General features: G+C 46.8%; 1 protein-coding gene and 2 pseudogenes across 4 annotated transcripts in view; all 3 read left to right on the top strand.

Annotated features, from left to right (window-relative positions):
- Slc37a3 (solute carrier family 37 member 3) overlaps positions 1-18,757 on the top strand; it is a 73,597-nt gene that overhangs the window by 8,951 nt on the left and 45,889 nt on the right. For all 3 annotated transcript variants that reach the window (XM_087206315.1, XM_021263692.2, XM_004851280.4), the window contains exons 2-5: positions 4,085-4,231; positions 6,905-7,013; positions 15,784-15,876; positions 17,804-17,887. In XM_087206315.1, the coding sequence (XP_087062441.1) occupies positions 4,143-4,231; positions 6,905-7,013; positions 15,784-15,876; positions 17,804-17,887 (375 nt within the window). In that variant the 5' untranslated portion in view covers positions 4,085-4,142. The remainder of the gene's footprint in view (positions 1-4,084; positions 4,232-6,904; positions 7,014-15,783; positions 15,877-17,803; positions 17,888-18,757) is intronic.
- LOC110350519 (SRA stem-loop-interacting RNA-binding protein, mitochondrial pseudogene) lies at positions 8,963-9,971 on the top strand (annotated as a pseudogene). The gene has a single exon (XR_015449212.1). The product of XR_015449212.1 is annotated as an SRA stem-loop-interacting RNA-binding protein, mitochondrial pseudogene (transcript).
- Positions 10,122-15,743, top strand: LOC147829412 (protein KIBRA pseudogene; annotated as a pseudogene).

Raw genomic sequence — 18,757 nt, 5'->3', positions numbered from 1 at the left:
GACCTTCTCTTGTACTTCATTCTTCCCCAAGGCAAGGCATAGATTCTAGAATTTCTCTTCCCCAAAGTGGGTCCTGGAAGCTAGAACCCCGTTTCCTCGAGCAAGCTAGAAACCCTAAAACTAGCACTCCAGTCTGCTCCACCTTTCCGCATTAAGAGCTGAGCATACGTAGTTCTGTGAGCTACCTTGTTGGATTGTATGTTACAAGCCTGTCATTCCACAAAAGGTCCTGCCCCACGTGGAAGCAAAGACTGCTGCAGCCGAGGGCCAAGAGGAGTCAGCAGAGAGACCTGTTTGCTTCTCAGCCTTTTATTATACTGGTGCCTTCTGGACCTGTGGTGGGCAGGGAAAGAATCCCTTTCCTTTTTTTTTTGCTTTGTTTTTGTTTTTTGAGGCAAAGTCTCACTGTGTAATTCATACTGACCTTGAACTCACTGTGTAGCCCAGGCTAGCCTCAAGCTTGTGGTCCTCCTGCCTCAGCCTCCTGAGTGCTGGGATTATAGGCATGTGCCATTCTGCTGGATGGAATGGCCATTCTGCTGGATCTCTCAGCCTTTAAGCTTACCGATGAGTGAAAAGTAGTTTGTCACTGTGAACCTCTGTGTGAAAGCAAAGCCCTGTGAGTCTCTATTTTATCCTACTTTATACTTTATTCCTATTTGTGGTGCTGGGGATCAAACCCAGGGCCTAGTACATACCAGGCAGATGTTCTATGGCTGAGCTATACCTCTAGCTCTGCTCTGAGCTTTCTCTCTCTCTCTCTCTGTCTTTAAATATGATGCTTGGGATTGAACCCAGGTCCTTCATTTTGAGCTACATCCTTAGCCCTTTTAAATTTTTTTTTTTTTGAGACACATCTCACTAAGTCTCTAAGTTCTCCAGGCTGGGCTTGAACTTGGGATCCTCCTGCCTCAGCCTCCCAGAGTGCTGGGATAACAGGTGTACACCACGATGCTTAGTTTCTTTCTCTCTTTTAGGTACCGGCAACTCTTGGGTTTGTCTCCTACCTTGAACTTCTCTAATCTGTTAAATTAGTCATTTTAATTTTCTTTCTTAATAAGCAGATCAGCTATAGGACTTTTCTAATAATAATAATATACATGTTTACTATATAATTTTTAGGAAAATATACAGAAGAAAATTAACATTATCCATAATTTGAATACCTAGAAAGAACTAGTATATTCCCTATTTATTTGTAAAACTTATATTAGTACAGGGTTGAGTCATAGACCACTTGTGGCTTATGTCTAGATGTCCCCCCCAAAGACTCATGTGGTCATAGGGCTTGTTCAGAGGTGGCTGAATGTAGAATGTGTGATGCTAGGATTAAGGGTGTGTGATTACTAAATCAATCCACCAATTGGTTTGGTATCTCCCTAATCCCAGTAGTCCTGGTAAAATAAAGGTGGCAGAAAGGTGCGGTTAAGGTCCCTTGTTGCTTTTGCTACTTTTGGATGCCATGAACTATTTCTCCTCTGTGATTCCCCTCTGCCATGTGCCACTCTGCCAGCCGATTATGGACTGGAACCTCTACAAACTGTGAGCTAAATAAACCTTGCCTCCTTTAACTTTGGATGTCAGGTGTTTTGTTTCAGCAATGAGGGAAAAGTAACTAGACACCACTCTTTTCCTTTGCCTATTGGAGGCCAGTCAATTCTCCATCTGCCTAGAAAGGGGGATGGTGAGAGCTAAAGAAAGAGAAATAGAGACATCATTTTGAAGTACGGGGTGGAGGGTCTGGGAGGTCAGTGCTAGAGTTGGCAAAGACAAGACACCCTGAGCTGGCTGCCATTTATTGGGTACACACAATAATTGGAGGGAGTATGGGGTGATTTGGGGGGGAGGGATTCTTATGTTGATCAGGATCTTAGGTTGATGAGGCTGGTGAGATGGGAAAAGCATTCTTATAACAGTAGGTGGGATGAGATAGCAGGCTAATAAGGAATTTGTCTTTCCCCCAGGTGAAATGTTTCTTTAATAATTTAATTTTTGGGGGCCAGGGATTTAGCTCAGTGGTTCTGGTACCTGCCTCGCAAGTGCAAGGTCCCAAGTTCGATCCCTGGTACCAAAAAAAAAAAATAATAATAATAATAGTTTAATTTTTTATTACTACTTGATTCTCAAAGAACCAGGATGTCTTCAGCTAATGTACTCTTGCCCTTGAGCGTAACAGTGTCACAGGACCATCAAGGCCTCAACTTGTGACTGGAGGCAAAGTGGAGTTATGTTTCCACATACCATAGCCAGCTGGGGGCAAGGTGACATTGGGCCTTAGACAGTCCTAGTCATAATTTAATTATGAAATGATTTTTTTCCCCAAAATTATGTAGAATGGCTCTTGACGCTTGTCATTTTCAGTGTCATTAAAAAGTATTTTTCTAGCCAGGCATGGTGGTGCACACCTGTAATCTCAGCACTTGGGAGGCTGAGGCAGGAGGATCACCACAAGTTTAAGGCCAGCTTGGGCTATGATGCAGTGATTTCAAAGCCATCCTGAGCTACATAGCGAGACCCTGTCTAAAAACAAAAAACAAAAAACAGTATTTTTTGCCAGGCATGGTGGCACATGCCCATAATCCCAGCACTTGGGAGGCAGATTGCCACAAGTTTGAGGCCAACCTGAACTACATAGCGAGCCCCTGTCTCCCCGCCAAAAAAGTATTTTTCCCTGGTGCTGGGGATGAAACCTGGGACCTCACGCATGCTAGTTGAGTGCTATACCACTGAGCAATACTCCAGCCCATGAAAAGCCATTTAATTCATGGCAGATGGTTTAGCTGGTGGGAACATAGCCCTGTTGTATGGCATTGTTGCCTGTTACTGCATATGCTGCTGGAGACTCATCTCTGGAGATGGTTTGTCTGGGAGCTTGCTTTGTGCTCAGTTCTTGGATGGCAGCTGATGCAGCTTAGGACAAACCATGCAGAACTGGTGGAGGTGTGGAAAGAGGTGGCGCAGAGCGGCCCTCATTGTGCTGCTGTTCTTTTACGGCAGATGCAAGGTCCTTTAGTATAAAAAGCTGCGATGCTTTGTGAAGGCGGCCTTTGCTCATGGACTTGAATCACCTCGTGTTTCTTTAGTTCATTCCTGGTGATTGGATTTCTGTGTCAGAGGCATTGATGACCGTGGCTTATGGCCTTCCTGTAGTGTACTGATGGGCACTTTGAGCAACAGCGAGTGCACAGTCAGGATGAACTATACCTTGACCTGCTTTTGCACTATCTGGGCCCCCGATGAACCAGGGCTTCTTGCAGGTGCTCTCTCCCATGGAGCTGTACCCCGTCCCTAGCAGTCTTCTAACTCTGCAGCCAATTTCTTGGCTTAATTTGCATTTTAAATGCAAATTAAAACCCACTAGTGGGTTTGGGGCTTTTATTTATTTATTTGTTTTGTCTTGAGATAAGAGTCTCACTATGTAGTTCAGGTTGGCCTTGTGCTCACTATGTAGCCCAAGCTGACCTCGAACTCTCAGTGATCCTCCTGCCTCAGCCTCCCAAGTGCTGGGATTACAGGTGTGCACATCCAGCTGGAACTTTTGTTAAGTTTAATAATTCATTTCTTCTAAGTTGTCCTTTCATTTCTTTTGGTCACTTTTCTTTCTTTTTTTAATTAAGTTTATTGGTACATTTTAGGTATACAATACAGTTACATTCATCATTGGGATCTTGTACCTTTACATGACGTATCTTGGTTCTTATTTTTTTCCCTAGTTTGCTCACTTTTCTATTAGAATTACTGATTTCAGGCTGGGGATTTAGCTCAGTGGTTCCACTGCCTGCCTCGCAAGCACAAGGACCCGAGTTCCATCCCTGGTACCAAAAAAAAAAAAAGAATTAGTGATTTTCTTCTCAGTTTGTATGAAAATTCTGTTAGTATATAAGTAATCTTTCATCAAGGTTTTCACTTGCCCCAGAATAGCAAATAACTGTAAAACATTAATTATTGGTCCAGTTTTCTGGTGTCATCTAGCTCATGAGAGTTTTCCCTCAAAGCTGGATTATTTGCTGATTGGTCATGATAATTAATTCAGGTTTTGTATAAGCTGTGTTGGATAACTGGGAAATCCACTTTATCTTTGCAGAAAGTGGAAATGATGTGAAGCACACCCTGTGGAGACGAGTAGGAAGGTCCAGGGGGCCATGGCCTGGCCCAGCGTGTTCCAGAGAGGAGCTCTGCTCACCCGCTTCAGCCACCACCATGTCGTCGTGTTCCTGCTCACCTTCTTCAGGTAGCACTTGGCCAAAGCTGCTCACCTTTCCTCGTGTTTGGTCTGCCCTTGCTGGCATAGGCCTCTAATGAAATGCAGTTACTCTTCCTCTTGGTCTGTTTGGTTTTTGGTTTTGGTGCTGGGGATTAAACCTAGGGCTTCTGCCATGCTGAGCACATGCTGTACCACTGAGTCACACTCCCAGCTGCCCTCTGCTAGACTCTTCCCTTAAATATGTAATATAACTTTCTTAACTCAGATTTTTGTTTTTTCGAGGCAGGGTCTCACTATGTAGTTCAGGCTGGCCTTGAACTCACTCTGTAGCCTAGGCTGGCTTTGAACTCACAGGGATCCTTTTGCCCCAGCCTCCCGAGTGCTGGGAGTAGAGCCCAGCTCAAAATTTTAATTGAATTGTATTTATTTAAGTTTTTGCAGTACAGGGGATTGAACATCCCTGCCCTTTTTAAAAATTCTTATATTTCAAAAAAAAAAATTCTTATATTTCAAAGCTGAGCGTGGTGGGGCATGCCTGTAATCCTAGCACTCAGGAGGCTGAAGCGGGGAATCATTTTGAGTTAAGGGCAGCCTGGGCTACATAGTGAGACCTTGCCTCAAAAAAAATCAAAAATAAAAAATATTTTGAGGCAGGGTCTTGATAAATCGCTAAATTGCTCAGGTTGGCTTCAGCTTCCCAGAGTGTGAAGATTGTAGGTTTGTGTCACCATGCATAGCTTCATTTTGGTTTTTCTTTCTTTCTTTTTTCTTTTTTTTTTTTTTTGGTACCGGGAATTGAACTAAGGGCCTCTCGCTTGCCAGGCGGGTGCTGAGCTGCTGAGCTACATCCCCAGCCCTTCAATTTGATTTAATAATTCTCTCAATAACTGTTGTTTTTTTTTTGGTACCAGGGATCGAACTCAGACCCTTTTGCTTGCAGGGCCAGTGGCAGAACCACTGAGCTAAATCCCCAGCTCGATTTAATAATTCTCTTTTGGCAACACTGGGGATTGAATCCTGGGCTCTATATACATGCAAATCCAATTCTTTTTTTTTGGTACTGGGTATCGAACTCGGGTCCTTACGCTTGCACAGCAGGTGCCGGAACCACTGAGCTAAATCCCCGGCCGTAAATCCAATTCTTAACCACTGACTTGCATCTCCAAACCTATTGAACTGTTATTTATTTATTTATTTTATTTTTGCAGTGCTAGGGATGGAACCCAGGGCTTTCGCACTCAGCTGCATCCTCAGTCCTATTTTATTTTGAGATAGGCTCACTGAATTGCCCAGACTGGGCTTGAATTTGGGATCTTCTTGCCTGTCTGTCACAATACTGGGATTATCAGACTGCACCACCAGACGTGGCTGGCTGGCTGGCTGCCTGCCTACCAGCCTGCCTCCCTCCCTCCTTATCTCTCTCCCTTCTTACCTGTTTGTTTGTTTGTGGTACTGGGCATTTAATCCAGGGCCTTAGCCCTGAGTTACATCCTCAGGCCCTTTTGTTTTTGAGATAGGATAAAAAAAAAAAAAAAGAAAGAAAGGGGATGTATTTGGGCTGGAGATTTAGCTCAGTGGGGTTTCGCTGCCTACTGTGCAAGAGCAAGAACCTGAGTTCGATCCCCGGTACCAAAAAAAAAAAAAGAGATAGGTTCAAACTAGGTTGCTAAATTGTTCTGGCTGTGCTGGAATTGATGACCATCCTGCCTCAGCCTCTCAGAGTGCTGGGATTACAGTTGGGCTCCACCACACTTAGCTCCTGTTGAACTTTTTAACAGCTCTAATAAAGTAGTTTTCAAGCCATTTTACCCTCCGGGGGACGTGTGACAATATTTGGAGATAATGTGATTGTTGTGATGGGGGAGGGGTGCTGTTTGAGGCCTGTGTCAAAGACTGGAGCGCTGCTAAACATCCTTCTATGCCCAGGGCCCTCGACCAGGAGCATTTGGGCACAAACTCACCAGTGCGGAGGCAAGAACCCCTGGCTAGTACTGAGTCCTGCATCTGTGGAAGGGGAGCTTGGGATCAAGGGTGTGCATATTCAGGGCGGGCGTGGCCTGTGCCTACGAGCAGTCAGTGTGGTGTGTGCCATTTCGGGAGCCCTGGTAACTCCTGTGGCATGGCTGGTACGGGGCCCGGCTGGTGAAGACCCTCTGCCTCAGTGGTTCTCTCTGTAACAACACATAAACTGGGCCATGTGGTGATGGGGCAGGTTAGATGTAACCCTGTTACTGAACTACTTTGCTGGTCTCTGGGTGGATTTCATTATTAATCTTTATTGAAGGTACCCATGAAAGGTGGCTTTGTTTTTTGTTTTCAGGCTGAAACTAGGAAAATGGTTCTCTAATTTTATGTGTTCCTAGGTTATTTTGGTTGCTTGGTTTGGGGTATCCATTTTGAGGGGCCAGGTATCACACTGTGAGAAAAAGACAAGGATCCCAGGAGGAGGCTCCTGGATGGCCATGCAGCGGGCGGCCACAGTTGCTAAAGACTCTCAGCTCTTGGGCTGGGGATGTAGCTCAGTGGTACTGTCCTGAGTTCGATCCCCAGTACCAAAAAAAGCAACAACAAATAAAGACTCTCAGCTCTTTATGGGACTGGCCTATGACACACAGAGGCTCGAGGTCAGTCACATCTGGGGTTTCATTGCATGCTGTTTTCTCTGCTCCTCACCCAGCGGTACTTCTCTCTGTTTTGTAGCTATTCATTGCTCCATGCTTCAAGAAAAACATTTAGCAATGTCAAGGTCAGCATCTCCAAGCAGTGGACCCCAAGTGCCTGGAACACGTCTGCAGAACTGCCAGTGGAGGTGAGCAGGGCGGGACACCAGGTTGGGAGAAGAGCCCTTCCCACCCGGAACACTTGCTGAAGTCTTCTTTGAATCATTCGCCTGCTTAGGACTCTAGAATGTTCTATTGATTTCAAAGCCTGTGCATTTCGGCTCTAGCCAAACAGCTTACTTGTCACTGTTTTGAAACCGCACAGTTCTGGCTAGGCTGTTTTAATTGAGTTTCACACAAAACTTGTATATTTCTGCCTTTGAGATTTCTGCTTTATTATTATGATTTTTATCATATTGGAGATTGAACCCAGGGCCTTTGCACTGAGCTACATCCCTAGCTCTTTTAAAATTAAATTAATTAATTAATTAATTAGTTGAGACAGGGTCTTACTTTGTAGTTCAGTCTGGTCTTGAACTCACTATGTAGCCCAGACTGTCCTTGAACTCATGGCGATCCTCCTGCCTCAGCCTCCTGAGTGCTGGATTACAGGTGTGGCTACCATGCCCAGCTAAGTTTTTATTTATTTTTATTTTTATTTTTTTTGGTACCGGGGATCAAACTCGGTACCTTGTGCTTGCAAGGCAGGCAGCAGAATCACTGAGCTAAATCCCGGCCCTAAGTTTTTATTTTGAGACAGGGTGTTGCTAAGTCTCTAGATTGCCTAGGCTGAGCTCAAATTTGCAGTCCTCTTGCTTCAGCCTCCCAGAGTTCTGAGATTATAGGCCTGTGACACCATGCCCACTTGTTTGTCTTTTTTCTTATTTTTTTGGTACCGGGGATCGAACTTGGGTCCTTGCACTTGTGAGGCAGGTGGCAGAAGCACTGAGCTAAATCCCCGGCCCAAACTTTTCTTTTTTTTGGTACCCGGGATCGAACTTGAGACCTTGCGCTTTCGAGGCAGGCGCTGGAACCACTGAGCTAAATCCCCGGCCCTTGTTTGTCTTTTAAGAACTCTTCCATCTTTTTTTTTTTGGAATCGGGGATCAAACTCGGGACCTTGTGCTTGATTGGGAGACAGGCACTGGAACCACTGAGCTAAATCCCCGGCCTAAGAACTCTTTCATCTTTTACTGCTTATCTAAATATTGCCTTTATGGATGAAATAACATACCATTTTTTCTATCAAACTTTTTTCCCAGCTTCTGATTTTTCCCTTCTCTAAACTCTTGTACAGTGTGTATTGTATGGTCTAGAATTTCAGTATTTAAATATTTATCTAATCACTTTGTTTGTATCTTGAAGTCAAGAAATATGTGTCCTGGTTCCTTATATTCATTATTGACCACGTAAAGTCTTGATGCAGTTTGGGATAAGGATATTGTCCCTACAGTGCCTTTTCTCAATACACAGATTCATTCCATTCAATCTTTACAACATTTTTTATTTTTGTATCAGGGATCGAACTCAGGACCTCGTGCTTGTGAGGCAGGCACCGGAACCACTGAGCTAAATCCCTGGCCCTTTACCATATTTCTTGAGTTATACTTTTTTATGGAAGTGTAGACATCCTATTATTATTATTGAGATGTTTGGCACCTGGACCCACACCTTGCTGCCTTGGCGGTGGCGAGAAGAAAGGGCAGCACCAGGCCAGGGCCTCAGGACCACATAGACAGTGGTGCTACCCTGACCCACAGGTTGGAGATTACTTCATAGACCACAACACCAGAACCTCGCAGATTGAGGATCCAAGGGTGTAGTGCTGGCAGGAGCCGGAGTACACGCTCAAGCTCAACCTGGTGGTGGCCTAAGAGGCTCTGAGCATCCAGAAGGAGGTCTACAAGATGAACCAATAGTGCCTGGAGTTCGTGCAGCAGGAGTACTAACAGCTACATGCCATGTGGAAGTACAGGCTGGGCTCCCAGGTCAGCTTGGTCTCCTGCTCGTCCTCCAGCTCTAAGTATGACCCTGACGTTCTAAAAGCTGAAATTGAACTGCAAAATCCTGAGTCGATAAGCAAAGAGTGAGTCTAAAGATGGCAGCCTCCGTATCGAGGGGTGCCCTGGCACTGCGTATGAATTTTACTCGGCAGGTTCCTTTTGTCTGGAAAATTCCCTGGACTGCAACAGCCAATGAGCTGAGAAAACACTTTGCTCAATTTGGCCATATATGAAAGTGCATTCTTCCTTTTGATAAAGAGACTGACTTTCATAAAGGTATGTGTTGGATTTACTTTTCTTCAGAAGAAGCACTTCAGAATGCAGTGCAACATGAAAATCATATAATTGATGGAATAAAGGTCCACATTCAAGTTCAAAAACCAAAAATTTTGCAAGGGGATCAAACATCTGATGAAGAGAAAGATTTCTGAGATGATTAAATCCATTAAATAAACGTAAAACAGGAAAAAAAAAAAAAAAAAAGCTGAAGAGGGAGATGGTTCACTTGCAGCATGAGGTCCAGTTGAAAGAATGTGGCTTTCAGACCCTGAAGAAAATCAATAAGAAAATGTCTGATGCCCAGGGTAGCTACAAACTAGATAAAGCTCAGGCTGTCTTGAGAGAAACAGAAGCCATCAAGAAGGCCATCACTTGTGGAGAAAAAGAAAGGGCCAGGGATTTAGCTCAGTGGTTCTGCTGCCTGCCTTGCAAGCGCAAAGTCCTGAGTTTGATCCCCAGTACTAAAAGAAAAGAAAAACAGGATCTTATTAAGAGCCTTCCCTTGCTGAAGGATGGCCTCCACACCAACAGAGGGCCTCACTCTAGCCTGTAGTCCACAGCAGCTCTCCGGAGAGCTCAGGCTTCCCGCTGCCGAAGCAGTACCTGGATGTGAGCTCCCAGACAGATACCTTGGGAACTTTTGGTACCAGCAGCAACAATCGTTGACAGAGAAGATCAGATTGCACCTTCGATGCAGAGAAGCTAAAAGAAGTTTGCCAACCTGAAGATCCAGCTGACTAAGCTGGACAGTGAGGCCTGGCCTGGGGTGCTAGACTCAGGGAGGAACTGCTTGATCCTCATTAAAGAGAAGGAGGTGCAGCTGAAGGAGATGTACTTCATCAGCCCCCAAAAGTGGATACAGGGAGGTAGAGCAGATGGAGATGGCCCAGAAGCGGCTGGAGAAAAACCTTCAGGCAGCTCAGGACACCCAGAGCCAGGTGCTGACAGAGGTTAAAGTTTTTTGTTTTGTTTTTTCGATACCGGGGATCAAACTCTGGACTTTGTGCTCACCGGGCAGGCAATGGTACCACTGAGCTAAATCCCCGGCCCTTGGTTAAAGTTAAACAGTAAGATGGGCCTGGAATGTAGCTCAGTGGCACAGCGCCTGCCTGGTAAGCGTGGGGCCTTAATTCAATTCCTGATACCAAAACAAATTTTTTTAAGTTAAACACAGGAGGCACCGTGGCAGGTAGTACCACCTGTGCACTCCCAGCTAAAAAGCCTCTCCAGGAGTACGTAGTCGCTGTCCTCAGAGAGCAGCCTGGGATCCCTCGCCTCCAGCCAGTATTCTTCCATCTCAGCCAGCTTCACAGACCTCTACTATGACCCCTTCGAGCAGCTGGACTCAGAGCTGGAGAGCTGGGTAGAGCTCCTGTTCCTGGAGGGAGCCATGGGCTTCCAGCCCTCTGGCTGCATCACCACCATCCATGAGGAGGAGGTGGCCAAGACCCAGAAGGTGGAGACTGGCAGCTGCCTGTAGGCCCTGTGCTCCCTGTCTAGTACCCAAAGTCCATGACCTCCCTGTCCCCATGCTCCTCTCTGTCCTCCCATCCCCCCATGTTCCCCTCTCATCACTGACCCCCCTCCTGGCTGGAGATGCCTTCCTGAACCCCCTGGAGTTTGAAGACCCATAGCTGAGTGCCACTCTTTGTGAGCTGAGCCTATGACGGTATCCAGGACAGAGGAACTGGCTGGAGGGACCAGGGACAGAGGGCAAGCCGTTGGACCAAGCTGTGATTATGGTCAGGGATGCGGCCTGAAAGTGGCCTGTGTCTCAGCTGCAGTGTCCGATGAGTCTGTGGCTGGGGACAGTGATGTGCTGAAGCTGGGTGCTCCAGAAGCAGCTGCATTTGACAGTTACAAATCAGAAGTTGTGGGTGCCACTTGGGTTCAAGATACTCTGAAGTATGATGAGAAAAATAAGCAGCTTGCAAAATTAATTATTCAGCTGAGAAACCTTTCTGCTCTTTTACTGCCACAAGACCAGAAAGTGAATGTCCGTGTGGTTGTCCTTCCCTGATCTGAGAGCACACCTGACTGTTTTGGACCCGGGCCCTGGAAGCTCTGACAGCCTCCTATTCAGTGAGGCATTCTGGGTGCCCCTGTCCTGTCCAGCCCTTCACCAGAAGACCTTACAAGTTGATGTCTGCACCACTGACCAGAGCCATGTGGAGGAGTGCCTGGGAGGCGCCCATATCAGCCTGGCTGAGGTCTGTCGGTCTGAGGCAAGGTCGACTCACTGGTACAATCTCCTGAGCCACAAATACTTGAAGAAACAGAGCAGGGAGCCCAAGCCGGTGGAAGCCACGGGGCCCACTCCAGGGCCTGAGAGTACAGATGCTGTGTCTGCCCTGTTGGTACAGACAGTGGTGGAGCTGGAAAAGAGGCAGGAGGGAAGAAGAACTAAACTCCATTTAGTTTTTTTTTTTTGGTACCAGAGATCAAACTCAGGACCTTGCACTTACGAGGCAGGCATCGGAACCACTGAGCTAAATCCCCGGCCCTCCATTCAGTTTTATCTCCATCAATAAAGTGGCCTTTTGAAAAGAAAAAAAAAATACTGGGATGTTTTATTTCTCAAAAATTATTTCTCAAAAATTATTTGGGCTCATTTGAAGTTGACAGAGGCCTGAAGGTTGTATGACTATCCCCCAAGAGTAAATAAGTTAGTAGTTACTGGGCGACTGACTGTCTTGCATGCACACTTTCTTAAGCACTGAAGATGTGAAAAACTCAAAAGCCTAGAATGAAAAAACAGAGCCTGTCCTCATGGAGCTTCCTTCCTGGAAGAGGTGTTTCTGTACCGTTTTCCTAGAATTTAAACTAGATATGGAGAATAAGGGCCAGGTTGTACCCGGAGCCTGAATGACCATTAGCCGACTTGTCAGATGTGTTCATTGAGTCCCAAACCCTAAAGATGAAAGTGGCCCTGGAGAGGTCATGTAGCCTAAGCTTATCACCAGTATTTTGTCACTGTTAGAGATAACCACCCAGCGCCTGCTTCGGTGCTGCTAGGGAGAGGACATGTGTGAGCTGTGTGAAGGAAGCTCACCCCTCTCTGGGCTCCTCTGGCTCCTTCTGCTGTAGCTTCATGGTGCGAGCACTAAGTGTGGCATTCAGGTGCAGCCTGACCAATGCACAGAAAAGCTGGCTTTCAAAGAGAGGGAAAATAGAAGGAAAAAATGGAAACAAAGGTTTTGTACATAGGGAGAGGAGGGGGCTTAAGGGGGGGAATGGGATAAAATAAAGTAAAATTTATTACAAAAAAAAAGAAAAAGAGAAGCTGGCTTTCATTTAGGCCCCGAGTTGCTGGCCCAGTTCCTAAGGTGGCCTTGTTTCTTAGGTACCTGGGGTGGGGTGAGGACCACCCTCAGGGTTGGTGGCTTAGGAGGAAGAGCCACAGGGTCAGTATGTAGCTCACCACTGTGATTTATTACAGCAAAAGGACACAAAGACAAGCAGCAAATGGTGTGAAGCCGCAGGAAACCAGGTCTGAACTTCCACAGGCCTCTCCCAGGATGTCTTTAGTTTATCCAGTGCAAGCTGTGACAACACCCGGGAAGTGTTGGTCCCCGGGAGGCTCATTAGGGATTGTCCTGGGGCTGGTGGGATAGGTCCGTGTGCTTGTCTGTGCCAGGCGTCCAGGGTCTCACACTGTTGGGTAGGAGGATGAGCCGCTGGGACCAGGGAATGGTGGGAACCCTCCTTGGAGCCAGGGGCCCTGGGAGCAGGACTGTGCACGGGGGGCCGGCTCCAGCCGCCATGAGGCTCTTCTGCAGGAACCGTTCACATTGCTGGCCTTTGGGGCCTGACACTGATTTTTCTGCTTAAGACTTCGTTTATTTGCTTGCTCTAATTGCTGTTAAAAGAGGTTTACTGTTCTCTCTTTTCAGGACTTCAGGTTAAGTAGTTTGGGTTGTGTAAAGTCAAGTCCTGAGCTACCCTGAGGAGCTTTGTGTTTCTTTTTCTTTTTCTAAGTACTGAGGATTAAGACCTGGGTCTGCACCGAGCTACCTCCCTTTTCTTTCTTTCTTTTTTTTTCTTTCTGTACCAGGAATCAAACTATGGGCCTCCCACTTGCCAGGCAGGCGCTGTGCCACTGAGCTACATCCCTGGCCCAGCCTCCCTTTTCTTTTGAGACAGGGTCTCACTAAGTCACTCATTTGCCCAGGCTGGTCTCAAACCTTACGGTCTTCCTGCCTCAGCCTCCCAGAGTGCTGCGGTCACAGGTGGGCGCCACCATGGCTGGCTGAGTTTGATGTTTCTTTGCATAACCACCCTTGTGGAGGGCTGGGCTCACTTCATCCTTTTCTTTATACTTTACACCCCAACTCTCCCTTCCTGAGGACTGTCACTGGAAGTGGACTAGTTAGGGAGGTGTGTGCCTCCCGCCCAGCCTGGGCTTAGAATATATATATAACTGTCCCTGGTGAGCTTGCTTTTGAGGCCGATCTCATCCAAAAGTAGAAAGGGCTTTTAGAACCAGAAGTACAAATAAGGCCAATCTAAACTCTTAACAAAGACTTTTTATATGTGTGGTTCAGCATTTCTCAACAAGGACTCATTGTAGCTTTCACATCCATGCCTAACTATTAGGTGTGTTTTGGAGTTTTTGAAACAGTCTTTTTATGTAGCCCAGGCTGGCCTTGAACTCATGGAGATCCTCCTGCCTCGGCTTCCTGAATGCTGGGATTACAGACATGTGCCACACTCGGGGTGTATTGGGTGTTTTAAGTAGACACAGTCTCTATACCTTGAGAATTAATACTGGGGCTCACTGACATGGGCAAACACTGAAAATAGTAAATGAACATCACAAAATATATGTTCACAGGTAATAATAAAGAGGCAATGGTTAGGTCTAATCTTTGAGAACTTGCCTTAAAATTATAATAAAAATTTATCTAGTTTTTCCATGAGAATAGTGCAGGAGAATGTGGATTTACCTCCAGGAGAAGAAGCAGGATTCCAGGGCTCTAGCAGTTGTCTCAAACTTGTGACGGCTACCCTGCCTGCGCAAATGGTGCAGAAACCTGTAGCACCCCCAAGGCCCCAAAGAGTTGCAGGGCCATATGGTGCCGTCCTCACCCCCATGAGCTCTCGGGAAGCTCTCCGGAGTTAGCACCCCACCCCACGCAGATCCCTCTTCTGTGTTCTCTTGGGGTGGGTCAGGACTCACCTAAGTGACCCTCTCTGGACTCGGGTGCTTCCTATGCATGTACTAAAGGTCTCTGGGTGACATGGGGGTGCTTTGTTCAGTAGGAAACCACCAAGAGAACCCTCTACCCCATGCCGGCTGACCGTTCACACCGGGACAATTCATGGCCCGGACCGGGCAGACATGCAGTTAGCAGGTTGAGTGCAGTGTGCTCAGTTGTGTAATTGACTTTCATTGGATGATTCATTGTGTGTACTAGAACTTTTCTTCTTTTGTGCTTTGATTTTTGAGACAGAGTCTCACTATCAAGTCCAGGCTGGCCTTGAACTCACTGTGTACCCCAGGCTGGCCTTGAATTTGCAGGGATCCTTCTGCCTCAGCCTCCTCAGTGCTGGGATTATAGGCATGCGCCACCATACACATAGGGTTGTGTACTAGATATTTTTTTTTTTGGTACCGGGGATCAAACTCGGGACCTTGTGCTTGCGAGGCAGGTGGGTGTACTAGAATTTTTCTAAGCTGCTGGTACAGTCATCCTGACTGGGGCTATGTTATTAAAGTATACTTTCTTCTTTTCCATTATCCTATTTTCTGAATCTTTGTTAGTCCTACTTGATTGTTTTAGTTCTTTGGTTTGGTTTAGTAGACAGTGTATTTCAGCAGAATCCTGGCAGTGAAGCAGAAGAGAGCTGTTTAAAATCTGTCCATTAATGGGCTGGGGATTTAGCTCAGTGGTTTTGCTGCCTGCTGCGCAAGCACAAGGACCCGAGTCCAATCCCTGGTACCAAAAAAAAAAATCTGTCCATTAATGTGTGGGCGTGGTGGCAGATGTCTGTAATGCCAGCATTTGGGAGGCTATGGCAGGAGGATCGCCATGAGTTCAATGCCAGCCTGGGCTACATAGTGAGACCCTGTCTCAAAAAAGCCAAAAAAAAAAAAGGCCAAGGATTTAGCTCAGTGGTTTTGCTGCCTGCCTCGCAAGCTCAAGGTCCCGAGTTCTATCCCCAGTACCAAAAAAAAAAAAAAAAAAAAAACCCCCAAAAGGGCTAGGGATGTAGTAGATCATTGTGAATGCCCTGGGTTCAATCTCCTGTACTAGGGGGAAAAAGTAGTACTATGAAATACGTCTACTTCTGGATTGAGAGAGACATGATTTCTAATTTATGAATCTTTAAAATGTCCTGAATGCAGAGATTATAATCAGAATTTATTTCTTTGAAATGTGTGCTTTTGTACTTACTGCCTAGTTTTCTCATTTAGTTAACCTAGTCATTAGCATTTAAGTGTTTTGATTGATTGTTTTGTTTTGGCCGTGCTGGGAACGGAGTGTTTTGCTTGAGAAAAAATGCCTGTGCTACAGTAAAAGCCAGTCCTTACCAGTGCTGCGTGCTGGGCTTTGGGCTGTGGACTCTGCTGCCCTTGTGCCTTCACTCTTTCCCTGGGAGTGTGAGGTGACCTGCTCTTGTCCTGTTCCTGCAGATCTGGAGCAGCAACTGGTTGTTTCCCAGTACAGAGGAAGCCACACTTTTTCTTGGAACATTGGATACCATTTTTCTCTTCTCCTATGCTGTGGTAAGTTTGAGGATTCTAGAAGTTCACTTTTTTTTTTTTGGTACTGGGGATCAAACTTGGGTCTTTGCGCTTGCGGGGCAGGCGGTAGAACCACTGAGCTAAATCCCTGGCCCTAGAAGTTCATTTTTATTGCTACAAGTTTGCAGCACATAATGATTATATTTATCATGGGGAGCTGGTACCTGCACATAACCTGTCTGGATTCATTTTTACAGCCTTTTCCCCTCTTCCTCCCTCCCTCTTGCCCTCCATTGAGTTTTGCTTTGGTTTGGGTTTTAGTGGTGCCAGGGATGGAACGCAGGCCTCATGCTAGGCAAGTGCTCTACCACTGAGCTGCCCTCCCCATTAGTATTTTGTTTTGTTTTGCTTTGGTTTTTAGGGTTTTTTTGAGACAAGGTCTCACTGTGTAGTCCAGGCTGGCCTTGAACTCACTGTGTAGCTCAGGCGGGCCTCAAACTCATCCTCTTGCCTTAGCCTCCTAAGTGCTGGGATTTCAGGTGTGCATCACCACAGCCAGCTGGTCAGTTCTTTCCGTTCAGGTACATTTCCTTCTGTAACTTCCAGGCAGTTTGCTTCCTGGAGCAGTGGAGAATAACCTGATTCCCTTATCTGAAGGAATGGTGAGATTTTCTCTTTCCCATTAATTACATGTAGCAGTGGGCTGCTTGAGCAGCATCTGTAGAGGACTGAATCTACTTAAATGCCTGTGCCCACTGCTGAGAAAGTGAGGAGGAGGAGGAAGCATCTGATGAGGATGATCTCATCTTATTGTTCTCCATTACTGAGATAGTTTATCAGAAGTCTTTGGTCCTCCCAGCACTCGAGAGGCTGAGGCAAGAGGATTGCTGTGAGCTTGAAGTCAGCTTGGGCTACATAATGAGTTCAAGACCAGCCCGAGCAATGTAGGAAACCTCTGTCTCACAACAAACAAAAATTCTCTGACCAGAAGCACTTGGTCCTATCTGTATTTAGGTTTGAGTGAGGATGTTTATTTATGTATTTGCATGTTTGCTTGTTTGTCTGCCTGCTTGTCTGTCTTTTGTTTTGAGGTAAGGACATGTATTTGTTTGGTAGCTTAATAGGAGAAACCTACCGTGTGTTGCCCTTGAGGTCTGCTGTTTTGTTGGCCCCTGGGCTGCACGCGGTGGGAGATGAACAGAAGCACAGACTTTGAGTGCCTTTCTTCTCTGGTTGGTACTTCTGTCTCTGCGAGCTCCCTGCCTTGTGGTATCCTGAGACCCGAGAGTCACATCACATGGCCTGTGTGTGTGTTCCTGGCAGGTGTCTGTCCCGCTTGTCACAGCTGAAAGCACAGGCTGTGTAGGACACATCTCGACTCAGTGCAGATAGATCCCTTGGGAAGCGTGGGGCTGGTGTTGAAGAATTAATCTCCTCTCCAAGATGAGTATGTTTGGCTGCTTCTTTTTTGGACCAGGGATGGAACTCAGGACCTTGTGCTTGCCAGGCAGGCACAGTGCCACTGAGCTACATCTCTGGCCCTTGGGTACTTATTTCTATCGGAATGGTTCTTACTCATTTTCAGTTAGGGAGCTGATTAAAATCAGAGTTTGCCAGCATCACATGTAGTGACCGGAATCTGCACAGTTTCTGGACCCTGCGGGGCTGATTCAAGGAGGCCCCTGCAATCTCTTTATGTTATTTGCTTTGCAATGCATGTCACCTCTTTGGCCTGAGGTACCATTCATTTATTCATTTGGGGGGTGTTATTGTTTGTTTTGAGACAGGGTCTCATTGTGTAGTTCAGGCTGGCCTAAAACTCACTTTGTAACCAACCCAGGCTGGGCTCGAACTCATGGTGATCCTCCTGCCTCAGCCTCCTAGAGTGCTGGGATTATAGGTGTGCACCACCATGCCTGGCTGCCTGCAGTATGATTTAGAGCTATAAAGTGGAATGATTTCTTTTCAGGGCCTTTTCATCAGTGGAGTCGTTGGGGACCGGCTGAATTTGCGATGGGTGCTGTCTTTTGGCATGTGCTCGTCGGCATTAGTGGTGAGTTGGCAAGATCTTATAATTGTGATTTTAGGGACCAGGTACCCCCAATTTATCTGTGGAGCAGCACAGTGAGACCTGCCCCCTGTGTGCTGACCCTTTGTGACTTTCCCAGAGGGGTCTTTTTACAGTGAGGCTGTGTGGTGCTCACTGCTGCCTCTCACTGGGCCAGCCTGCCTGTTTCCTGGATCTGTCCTCTGCATCAACCCTCTGCTATCAAAGGATGGAGCCTCTTGCTGAGCCCCTGGAGCCCCTGACCCACCCTGCTCCTTCCTTCTTCCGGGCTGTGTTCCTGCTGCTCTTCCTTTTGTGGCCCAGTTTTCACCTCTCCATGCCCTGACTCCACCTCTCCCTCCGGTCATTGTCCCCTGCTGCCACATTCAGCTGCCAACCTGGGAGGGTCCTCTGTTCCCTGACCTGAACTCCCTGTAGTAGCCGCCTGCTGTGGGGCCTGGCCATTTCCAGTTCTGCCATGCTTTCCCTGAGAGTGGGCTGCACAGTGGTGGAGACCACAGAGTCCCTGGGGCAGGCAGCTGAGTCTCTGCCCCTCTGCCGCTTCCTGCCTGCTGATTTCCTATGCCTGGCTTCCTTGTGTGTCCCCCTCCTTCTGGGTGGCAGCATCTGTGTGAGGCTTGTGATAGGGCCTGACACAGTAGGTGCTGTGAGCGGCACCACGCATCCTTATCACCTTTTTTTTTTTTTTTATGGTACCGGGGATTGAACTCAGGACCGTGTTCTTGTGAGATGGGTGTGGCACTGCTGAGCTAAATCCCTGGCCCTTATGCCTTATTGATGGATGAGACCGTAGAGTTTAATTAGATCCTGATTTATTTTTGTTCTCAATATCTACCATTCGAGTCTGGGAAAAAA

This window comes from Heterocephalus glaber, unplaced genomic scaffold (assembly GCF_053883595.1).
Source record: "Heterocephalus glaber isolate CG9 unplaced genomic scaffold, H.glaber_assembly_v1.0 deba00000621, whole genome shotgun sequence".
In the NCBI taxonomy this organism is placed as follows: Eukaryota; Metazoa; Chordata; class Mammalia; order Rodentia; family Bathyergidae; genus Heterocephalus; species Heterocephalus glaber.
The sequence above is the reverse complement of the archived record's forward strand: the minus strand, read 5'-3'. Positions and strand labels throughout refer to the sequence as shown.